Source organism: Phasianus colchicus, chromosome 1, assembly GCF_987193195.1.
Source record: "Phasianus colchicus chromosome 1, bPhaCol1.hap1.1, whole genome shotgun sequence".
NCBI classification, from domain to species: domain Eukaryota; kingdom Metazoa; phylum Chordata; class Aves; order Galliformes; family Phasianidae; genus Phasianus; species Phasianus colchicus.
In genome coordinates this window covers 194,966,459-194,978,313 of record NC_143436.1, presented here as the reverse complement: position 1 = coordinate 194,978,313, position 11,855 = coordinate 194,966,459, and the positions used below count along the sequence as shown (strand labels likewise).

At 39.8% G+C, this 11,855-nt stretch overlaps 1 protein-coding gene across 1 annotated transcript in view; it reads right to left on the bottom strand.

Moving 5' to 3' along the window:
* Nucleotides 1-1,745: 1,745 nt before the first annotated feature.
* Nucleotides 1,746-11,855, bottom strand: part of GUCY2F (guanylate cyclase 2F, retinal) — a 46,001-nt gene continuing 35,891 nt past the window's right edge. Inside the window, exon 18 of the mRNA XM_090134151.1 lies at nucleotides 1,746-2,969. Coding sequence (XP_089990277.1) covers nucleotides 2,831-2,969 — 139 coding nt within the window. The 3' untranslated portion in view covers nucleotides 1,746-2,830. The remainder of the gene's footprint in view (nucleotides 2,970-11,855) is intronic.

The following is an 11,855-nucleotide window of genomic DNA, read 5'->3' as shown; positions in this document are numbered from 1 at the left end:
CTGGAAAACGTTTACAGCTATTGAATATTTTCTTTAAAATGTCTCTTTTTGCAATATAAAAAAAAAAAACAAAAACAAAAACATACTCAAAAGAGTATTTTTAGTGTGTAAGTATGAAATCAAAACAGGATACCCCAAGACTGAAACATATCTATGTATCCATGCTTATATACAGATCCTTGAAGGTGGAATATATACATCGTGGCCAACTGAAGAGCTGTTTTATAGTTGTTACTGCATTGTTGGTTTTTTTTTCCTCATGCATTTACAATCTTTAACTTAACATATATCAGAAACAGAAGGCTATTCTCCTATGTGCTCACTGTTACATTGCCATATAAAAGGATCAATGGGAAGTCATTCAGGAGGGATGATGGCATATTCCTACAGCTGCCAGATATCTTGAGTCTCTGACTGCACCTTACAGATCCATACTTAGATAATTTTCCTTTCAGAGAATGGCTTGGGTTGGAAGGGACATCAAAGACCATCTAGTTTCAACCTACTGTAGGCAGGGTTGCCACCCACTTCGTCATGTTCCTGTGGGTGTTTTTCTTCATTTGGAGGCCAGATTTGAATACACAGAGTCATACACAAGGCAAACCCAATGATCCAAGTCTTACTTAGGAGGAAATGCTATGTCAAAAGCGAAGGTGGAGGAGATCATCAGATTCCCATAGAAAACATGCATTTCTGCCTGTGACATCTGAGAAGCATTTTTAGACAAGATGAAAGTTGTTGTAAGCCACAACACTACGTAACAGAACAGCTCTGATGAATGTTTTTAACATGAGAAAACTGTGGAAAATATACATAAGCTGATTTTAAACTCAAACTTGCACTGAGCAACCCAGATAGTATCCTTCCCTGGAAGTATGTATTGAGGTATACTGAGAGAGAACTGCTTGGCCTACATCTCTTCCACAGCATGTTATTCCTGGATGAATTTTCTCACAAAGGGTGGTGAGGCACTGGAACAGGTTGCCCAAGGAGGCTGTGGATGCCCCATCCCTGCAGGCATTCAAGGCCAGGCTGGATGTGGCTCTGGGCAGCCTGGTCTGCTGGTTGGCGACCTGCACACAGCAGGGGGTTGGAACTGGGTGAGCACTGTGCTCCTTTGCAACCCAAGCCATTCTATAATTCCACGATTGCATGATTCTATGAATTTGTGACTGGATGGGCAAGTAGAGTGTAGAAGGTGAAAGCTCACCTCAGCCTTTCTGGGCAACTGAAGTTGGAAGATAGCTGTCAACGGGCTGATACGACACTCCAGTGTCCCACCTGGAATACCAGCTTTCAACCAAAACAGCCAACAGTTACTGCCAAAAAGACCAATGCCCCTGAGTAAAATCTGGATTTTGAAGAGCATGAATAAAGTTTCCTCCTATTTTCACTAATAATTATAACATAAACGACTTTGACAATGCACGTGTTATACTTAATATGGTGAATTAGCTGCTCTGACAGTAACTTGCTTAGCTTTTTGTGTCTGGCTTGCTGCCTTACATAACTATATCTTCAACAATTTAAGAGGGTTATTGGTTGTTATTTAATATTTAACTGGTAGAAACTGGTAGAAGCCATTTAACTGGTAGAAGTCCTGGGTCCTCTGTTGAGAAGAGTTTAACTCGGGCTTGAGGAAGGTCTTGATGTTTTATATGAGCACCTTCTGGTGGCAATATTGATTAAATTACCCCATCTGCAGCTCTCTGCAGCCTGGCAGGAGAGACATTAACAAAGTCTGTTAGAAGCCAGATACTGAAAGAAAGTGAAAAAAATGGACAGAGAAGTGGCCAACAACAAAAGCATTTGACACTGATGAAGAGTGCTCTGTCGGCAGCGCCTACAAGCCAAGTGCTGGCCCTTGGCAAAAAGCTGCTTTTGCTCACTGATGGCTTACTTTGAACACCGTTGGCTTTGAAACTACTTAGAGAATGGGGAGGAAAAAGAGTGTGATGCTTCAGGCTTTTTTTATTGATTAAATGATGGACTTTTCCTTCTCTCAGCCTCACTTTTTAAGTTAAGAAAATTGATCTCGTGTTATCACTCAGCTAAAGGAATGCAGAACATCATTCTCTGCATCTCAGTTTTCCAATACCTTGACATTCTCTCTTCATCCTCTTTTGGGATGATGAGCATGAAATGTTTTAGATGTAGTACACAGGTGTGTGTATAAAGCAAGAAGGAAATAAAAAGGTCTTTGAGTTTAGAACTGGAATTGCAAAGATGACATATTTTGACATTTTGATCAGAATCACATTTTGGCATTTGGAAACAAATATTGATTCATACCAAACTGCTTAGTTTCAAAACTGTCATTTCAGTCTGAAGATAACATTAAAACAGCATTTGCCACTGAAACGTCAATTTACAAGAAACTGTTCCAGCTTAAATTGACATACAGCAACCAAAATATTTTGATTCAAAATTTGCATTTGTGGGGGAGGAAAAAATCTTTTTTTGTTGTTGTGAAAAACACTTCCTTGTGAATTGTACTGATCCTCATGAAACCAGAGTTTCCTACAACAACAACAAATCTATTTATTGCAAAGTGTTTAGCCTGTTCTACAATTCCTGACTGACTGGAATACTGATGAGGAAGTGGTACTACCCACCAACATTACTCTCTTTCCAAAATTGCACAAGTGAATTCACGATGAATCAGGACCCAGTTTCAACCAGAAATGATGGTCAGGATTCATCCACCTGCAAAAGCTATGAGGCTGTAGCAATTCTCTTATCTGAAAGGAAACTAACTGCAGGGTGTGAGCTTTTCTGCTGGGGTTGACTTCAGAGTATCCATCGCAGTCTTACTAGTTCTTCGTTGTTCTCAGATATCTTCCTCTTCAATACTTATCTCAGCCTCCTTTATGCTCCCCCTTTCTTTAAAGGCTGCTTTTGTCAGTGTCCTCTTTGTGTTCCTTAGGACAAATTTAAGTTTCCTGGTCAACATGCCTGACCAGTTGTGGCTGTAAAACAGAAGACAGGAGAAGTCAGCAGCCCTGCTCTCTGAGGAATAGCTATTCATTTTACATCATTTTGCATCAGATCAAGCAAAAACATTAGATTTTCTCTAAGCCATCAAGGACCAAGCAGGGAAGACTTTTGGTACAGAACTACAGGGATGCTGTGGTCCCCACAAAAGCACTGTAGGAGTCACATGGGTTAGTGAGAAATGCAGAGCTTTCAACCAAGGATATCCACTTCATAAAGGTAAAGATTATTTCCATAAAAATACCAAAGGGCTTCAGCTGCTCATAAAGAACATTTCTAACTGTACATCACAAGCCTGATAAATCCTCTGTCTGCTAATAGTAGAGATTCCTTGTTAATCAGATGGGTTTCTTTGGGTTTGAGGTCATTCACTGACACTTATGGGAAATGTGAAGGCCCAGATGCTCTGACAGCCCCACAGTCCCTCCATGTCTGACAGAGGAGGCACAGTGACACAGAAAGACCTGACAGGCACAGATTTATTGTAGTGTAGTGGGAGATTCAGAAACAAAAGGAGTTGTAAAAGGCCAGAAGCTGAGCTTCAGTTAGTTTTCAACTCTGTCTACAACTTGCTCTACATCATGCATCACATGGAATCAAATTCACTCTGTACAGTAAAAGAAAATTTTCAGGTTGTAAGCTGAAAAGAACCAAATTCTAACACATTTCAATATCAGTTACCATTATGTAAGCATTTAAGAGAATTATTTGAGAAACTATTTTGTACATACAGGATATATAAGGTTTCAAACTGTAAACGTCACTGTTGTTAACAATGAACAAGCAATTACTTTAGAAGAAAAATATATGTAAAACTGACTATATAAATCAGGATCCCAAGAATATAAGACAAGGGGCCTTGAAAGTAGAGGAACAGGAGGGTATCAGGCCCAAAAATTATTCACACTAATGACCAATTAATAGTATAGGATTATTTAGCAGCCCTGTGAAATTGTCCTCAATGACAGCACAGGATGAGCTATTTTCAAAGGATATACAACATGTACAAAGCATACTAATAACACTGGAATCAGAACTGTATTGACCACTCTGACACCCACTACTGCTTTTGTGTTATCATTTAAGGGTGGTGTGTTTTATTGTTTGATCTAAGGTTCTACAGATGGTCTTTGAAGGCCCCTGAGGACAGGTTATTCAATTTGGAAGTAACAAAACATCCAGGACTCCCTATTCTCTGCATGTAGGATGAGAGGTAATGGCCTCAAGTTGCTTCAAGGGAGACTGAGGTTGGATGCTAGGCAAAATTTCTTCTCAGTGTGGTCAGACATTGAAACAGGCTGCCCAGGGAGGTGGTGGAGTCACCATCCCTGGAAGTGTTGAAGAACAGCTTAGATGTGGCACTTGGCTTAGTGGTGATGGTGGTGATGAGTTGATGGTTGGACTTGGTGATCTCAGTGGTCTTTTCCAAACTTAACAATTCCATGATTGGAATCACATACTGTGGTCTCTTCACTCTCACACTTGGTGGGAGACCAGGGATGGCCAAGTGCAAGAAAACTAAGAAATTTTAAGGCGTATATTCCTGAATCTTAAGAAACTGCTAATGTACCAAGTCAATATGTGATTTAGGATTCACCCCAACAGTTCATTTATTCAACATTATGAGAAAGAGCTAATGACTTTGTAAAAAATGATCAGAACTCTTGTGCAGCCAGTAAGGAGTCAAGAAAAAGAAATTTCCTTAGGTGTCTTTTTTAAACCTTTCTGGTGCCAGTGAAAGATTTGTCTCCTACTGTATTGCTGAGAGATGCCTCTGCATGCCAAGACAGAAGTAACTGATGCAGAGCAGCAGATGGAAGAGAAGAAAGATGTGGATGGGAGAGAAATCAACAGAAGTGAATATTTGGTCTCAGAAGTTATATTTTTATTATTTAGAGAGATCATGCAGGCAAAATCATTTAATATTATTCCAACAGTGGGGTTGAAGGAGAAATAGTAAGCTGTAATTTTATTGGGCTTCTGTGTAAAGCAGGTTTCACTTTCAAGTACAATGTGAATCTTTATCAAAAATTCTGTGCTGAATCAGCTTTCAGACCTCAAATTCAAATTTGAACTTCTGGTCAACCACTCCTTGCTAGTTTATGGCTTGGCCAGCAAGAAGCAACTACTGTATTTTTTCAAGCATGAAAGGAACTTGAGGGGTCTATTCTTACTGAGCAGAGTTCATGGATGAAGACTTCAAAACAGAGGGAGAATTTATAAATAAATAAATAACTATAGACTATATTATACACCACATAATTTCTGATTTCCAACCAGATAATCTTCACTAGACATTTATTTCTCATCTCAGTTGGTATCATAACAATGAATAACAGCTCTGATCTCATGAGGTCTGCTAAAAGAAAGCAATAATAGGCCATATGGGTTCCTCCAGGCTTGAATTCCAGCTTCATCTGAGTTTACCATGAGCTGGGCTTTTCCTGGCACACTGTGCATTGCCATCAGGTGTATCAATAACACACTGCAAGTAGATGCAGTAGTAGCATGTGTCTTGTAGGAATGAATGGGAAAGCAGGTCTAAATTTGCTACGAGATCACCCAACAAGGCTGCTGCTCCTCTCTCTAGACAGCTTTGGTGCAGTTCCCAGCATCTTTTGAATGAGACACTTTAAAAGTATAATTATGCATCGTTTTGACCAAAAAAAAAAAAAAAAAAAAGGCATAAAACTAAAATCAGCAATGTGCAGACAAATGACACACAAGCGGACACTAAACAGCAGAGCTAGGTGAGGGGCTGTCCTACAGCTACTACCTCGGATCTAGGCCTTTTTGCCAAGTTGTTTTGCAGCTTTCCTCCTTTTGAACTCTGCAATTTCTTCCGAGGGTAACCCATGAGCTTTACACCTGCAGTGAACAGGTAGGCCATTAGAAAAAGAATCAGTTCAGTTTCATCTGCAATAAAGAACAGACCATACTGGTGACTATATGAAAATGTGCCCTCTAGTGTGAAAAGCGGAAAAAATTGTTGGGCCTTCAGCTTGACATATTGCAAAGAGTGAAGTTAGCTAATTTAATTTTAACTGTCCTGAAGTTGCTGAGACAGCACATTTTGTAATCTCTATAGCCAGGCACTTCCAAATTGCTCTTGACACATCTTAGACACCTCTCCCAGGATGAGATGAATGACTTTGTTGATCAAGGAGCTCAAATTAGATTTTGACTAGATGGATCTTTTAGGCAACATGAACCCTAAGGTAATTATTCTTTTATTCCTCTGATCCTTCCTTAGTTCATCAAAAGGAAGAACAGAACCAAACTTCTATGAAGATCTTACAGTCTGGTTTTTGGGTGGTTCTGTGTGGAGCCAGGAGCTGGACTGGATGATCCCTAAGGGTCCCTTCCAACTCAGGATATTCTATGATACTGTGACTTTTAATTTGTTTAGTGTAGTTCCTCTCTTAGTGCCTTTTTCCCTTACATGGGGTGTTGGTTTCAACAATTCTTATCTCTCAAAGCTATCAACGTATTTCCAATTGGAATTTCTATATAACTGTCCCTTGAGACTGTCAGTTTTAACTGATAGCTTAGCACAAATTTTAACAGACTTCCTGGAGGGAAAAATGAATCAGTTTTCAACTCTTTCACCAGTTCTGTCTTATAAATTATTATCTTTAAATCATAGAATCATTAAGGTTGGAAAGACCACTAAGATCATCAAGTCCAACAATCAGCCCATCACCAGCATGCCCACTAAACCAGATGTATAACCATGTTGTTCTTTCAAGTCTTACCTAAATCCTCAACTCCTACAGTACCTTTCCTTCTCATAGAAACATTGACTCCTATTTATAAACCTTCCTGTGAGTGCCAGAGCCTTCAGGGATGAGTGCTGAAGACCAAAGGAAGACCAAAGGACTTAATTCATATGAATTGAATGAGGAATAGATTCTTCTGGGAATATACAACTCAGGTGGGAGTCATCCCATTACCTGCAACAGAAATATTTCCATTGGAACAAAAAATTCGGGGCTCTCTTCTGAGCCAGTGGAGGGAGATAGAAATTGCTGAATGAGAGTGTATTTATCTCAAAGAAGATGTTTTCCAAAGGGCAGAAGAGTGGCACCTGGAAGTGCCCAAATCTCTACTTCATTCTAAAAGCTGTGTAAGTTGCAAAGCTCAGAAGGACATGGCTATGCCAGAGCTAGATAATTTGCATTAGCTAAAGTACGACCAGCTGGTCCAAGAGGAGGAACACTTGGACTCCAGCCCCTTTATGCAAGAAGTGGCAAAATTCAGTCACACAGAGATAAGTGTGAGAAACTTATCCCTGAAATAACCCCACTGAACATCATCCACAGGGTGATGGAGGATGTTGTTGCCTGTATCTGCACAATAGTGCAGCAGGTTGTGACCTACCAGCAGGCCAAGACCTGACCAGGGTCTTTGTGGTCCAAGCCCAATATCAGATTTTCTAAGCTCTAACTCTAAACACTGTTTATATATATATCAAATAAACTTTTGCTTATGAGTTGGACCTCCCACAGAACAATAATAAGAAAGATCCAGTACAAACAACACTGATACATCTCCTGAACTTGTTAGTGTCTGAGCAACTGAAGACTGCTGATTCTGCATCCTCCATCCTAATCTCTTCTAACTCACCCTGTCTGAAATCATCTGTTATTTTTTCCAAGATCTTTTCTTCCCTCCACCTTGTTTCTGAAGCTATCAGGAGAAAAGCTCAAATGAGGTCCTACACTCCAACTCCCTGGACAGGATCTTCCTGAAACACTGGCACAGGTTGCCCAGAAAGGTGGTAGATGCTCCATCTCTGGAAACATTCAAGGTCAGACTGGATGAGTCTCTGAGCATCCTGATTGAGCTGTAGGTGTCCCTGTTTGTTGCAAGGGAGTTGAACCAGATGGCCTTTAGAAGTCTCTTCTAACTCAAATGATTCTACAACTGCATGATGTCCATAGACAGAGCATCATTGTGAACTTGGCCACTCTACCCTTCACTAAGAACAACTATGCTCAAATAGCCTCAAGACCTCAGTCATGAGTGAAGATGTCTTATCTGTCTTCTTTTCTTATTCCCATCTCATACAAACTCTTGTACTGGAGCAAAACATGATCTACTGCCAGGTATCTTGGGCAACTCATTACATCTCAGCTCTGTGGTCCTGCTCCAACCCACCCTGGGGCCTATAATGTAATTGATTCCCAGTGTTCTCAGTACTTATTCCTATTCTTATCTCTCAGCAATGTAATTCATAAAAGAACTTTGTTCTGCAAAAGCATCCTCCCAGCCTGCCTAAGGGAGACAGGAGAAACTACCAGGCACATTTCAGCAATGTCATGCCTAGGGCCAGAGCTGCAAGCTAGAATGTGGTGGACAAAGACAGGTAAGTAGCCCTCCTCTTAATCCATACAAATAACCTGCAAAGGAAAGGGCAATGCAATGAATCACAATCAAAGGCTGCTACCTAAATTTTCTTCATTTCTGAACACTTCATTTAGAGTTTCTTACAGCAATTCTCCAATATTCCAGAAGCCTCAGCTTGCTCTTAAAGAACCTGTTTAAATAAATCAGCTGAAGCAACCACATTTCAAATCACAGAGCCTTGTTCAAAGGGAGATGAGTCACTAGCTTTCTTTACCTTTCCCTCTTTAAAACAGTAAGATAGAAATTCTTCTTTCTCACCTGTTTGTGGCTTAGCTGTGGCCAGAATATTCCTTTTTCTTCATTTTGCTGTTGTATTATTGGGGGTTTAGAAATAATTTTAAAAGCAAACACTGACTGTGAAGCAAAAAAAAAAAAAAAAATCTGTCCTGACATTGAGGTGATCAAGACTCTGAGCCAGAGTATGCTTTGATTTCCCCAAATAGCTTATCTTATATTCTATATAAAGTTTGTTTATGAAATCTTGTGATGCTGTTGTATAAGTCCAGCCATGTAAGGACAGTTTTTTTGTTGTTGTTTTTTTTTGTTTTGTTTTTGTTTTTGTTTTGCTGCTGCTGCTTGCTCTACCTCTTTATTTCAAGTTTAAATGTGTATTGGGTAAAAAACTTCAAGTGGGGTCCTTAGGATTCCACTTGCCCCTCAGAAAGATACATCAGCAGGACCAAGAAAGATTCCCCACTGATCCTCTCCCATCAGACTGCCTCCATACAGATGCAGAATGAGAGAGCTTTCTGTTGGGCAGAGTAAGAAGCCATATCGTCCTCATGGATATCTTTTTCTTCACAAAGACCTGTTTGTCATCTGGTATCTGAAACTGGATTCTTTGAGCATCCTCCACTGCTTCTCACTCATTTCATTTTCAATTAAATTCTTGGTGTTTCCTCCAAGGCTGATCCTCATGTATGGGAAAGTTCTAAAGCTGTCTCCAATTCCTGGCTGCATCTTCATGGTAACTTGATGATCCTTAAGGTCTTTTCCAACCTGAGCAATTCTATGATTCCACTCATTTCTTAGTGATTTCTCACTTCACACTGTGCCTAGTATTTATGATGATGTTGGACTGATTGTTCTATGGAATCTTCCACTCTTAAGAACTACATGATTTCATACAAGAGCAGGGCTCTGTGTTTGATGACAGCAATGCAAAACTCTTGTATGTTCCTTCCCTAGGCAGTGTGTTAAAAACCCTTGAGAGGATCCATGGCCTCTATCCAATATCTGAATCATATATCTATTTATTTTTCTCCTGTTGGCACTATTTAATTTAAGATAGGATTAGAAAAGGAAAGTTCCCAGACAAAACTGCCTCCTGAGATAGAAGTTTCCAGCTGCTATAAAGCACTGTGTTCAGTATCAAAGCATAAGATTTCTGAAATTGGACTGTAGAAGTTGGAAAGTTAGAAGAGCCATCATGTCACTCAACTCCCTGAAACTGCAGATGGATGTGATCCTGTTTCTCATTGTTGACTGTGGTTTGTTTGTTTGTTTTCTTTATTTCTTTCTGAATTTCCAATGTTATTGAATATTTCCAGGTAGTAGATAATTTTCAGTGCTTTGAAAATGCAGCAGGTTTACATTTGTTAGATTTCTATAACCTTCTTTCTGCTGTTGGGGCAAAAGGAGTGCCTCACCAGTGCTGACAAATGTCTGCCTGTTTCAGAGCATCACAGCACGTCAGCTTCCAGTATCTCACCATCTTTGTGCTTTTTCTTTGGCTGCTCTTTAGCCCTCAGACTTACCTCCTGGTTGTACCCTCAAAGAAACCTCCCAGCTTTCCTTCAAGCCTAACTGAAATCTCCAAAAAATATCAAGGGCACAGTTAGACTGCTGCTCAATTGTTTAGCATGCTTGCTTTGTCTATCTCACCATTTTGGTACACTTTCTCTATGCCCAAACCAATCTGCTATTGTTTCCTGCAGTAAGGTATAAAACTGCTGTAGAAAGCCTTTTTCTTAGTCTTGCACAATGGAGCCCTGACCTACAAGATCCTGAGATGAAGCAATACAAATCCTAATGAGCTGCCAGGAAAGAGGAGAAATAACATCCATCACAATGTACATCTATCAGGGAAGCTGTAGGAATTTGCCTTGGAGCAAAGAAAGGACCAAGGAATCTATTTCACTGCCTGCACTGTTTTCTGAGGGAGGTTAAACCTCAAAGAGAAAAATCTGGAGTAGGAGGCAGCACTACAGTCTGGTTATTAAACGTCCATTTTCCCTATGTCCCTATGTCCCTGTGTCCTGGGACACTGATGAACATGAACCCATTTCCCATACAAACAGTATGTGAATGGGTTTCTTACTTAACTTCCAGTAAACTTTTTACATCTGAAAACAGATATACAGATCATCTGTAGCTCGACATAAGGTTGATTTTATGAACTGCCTTTTAGTTCATTTGATTTTATGCATGGGTGGAAGAAAGTAGAGGTGCTAAGAAGCATCTTAGGAATTTTAGTGAAACTTTCTTCTTAATTAAAATGCATTGTACCCTATGTGAGCAATGTCACCTGCAGCACCTGGCTTTTAAGAGTTATATGTGTTTATCTGAACCTCCTCACACAATTGCAAATATATTAAGGCCTAGTGCTGACAATGGAATTCAGTGATGATGTTCCAATTAATGCCTCCATAAGACTGTAATTGGGATTAAACAGAGAGGTTGGTGAATATCAATTAAATTCAAATTATGTAGATGCAGTAATGGTTCCTTTGTTAATCATTTGGCTATGGCTTGAGGTTTATTACTAGACAGTCAGATATATTCTCAGTAATTTCAACAATACCAGAAGGAATTGTTTTCACAGTGTTTTATGGGACTATTAGTATTAACCAAGTCACGTAATTAAATAACCTCCCTCATTTTTACGTGTGTTGAAGTTTGTCTTCTAACCTGCATTATATGCAGGCTCACCTGTGCAAGCACAGGATCATTTTCCAGACCTAGGCATGCCAACACTACAAGCATGCTGATAGTTGGAAATAGAATAATGAATTGATTGACCCCTAGAGGTCTATGAACAGCAACATGAGCTACCTGACCATAGATCTACTCATGACTGCCCACCAGAGCTAGAAAATTGGCTTCACATCTATCAAGAAATCCTCCTGCCAAGGACTGGGCTTTCAGCTCTATTTGGTTGATAAGTTCTATATCATGGCATATAAAGTTAGCACGTTCTTGATGTTACACTGCAACATAGGCCTGAAATACTCTGTATTTCACACAGTATTTTAATGGACAAAAATCACGGACTTATGTCAGAAAGAAGCACTAAGATACCATGAGAGAGATGAAGTTGGTCAAGCTGCCCAGCTTTATCTGATAATTCATGGGGTGGACACAGATCCACCCATTTTTATGAAGACAAAATGCAATCTTCCTAGGATTACTTTGAGCCTTTTCTCCACACACCACTTCCATCCCAAGGATTT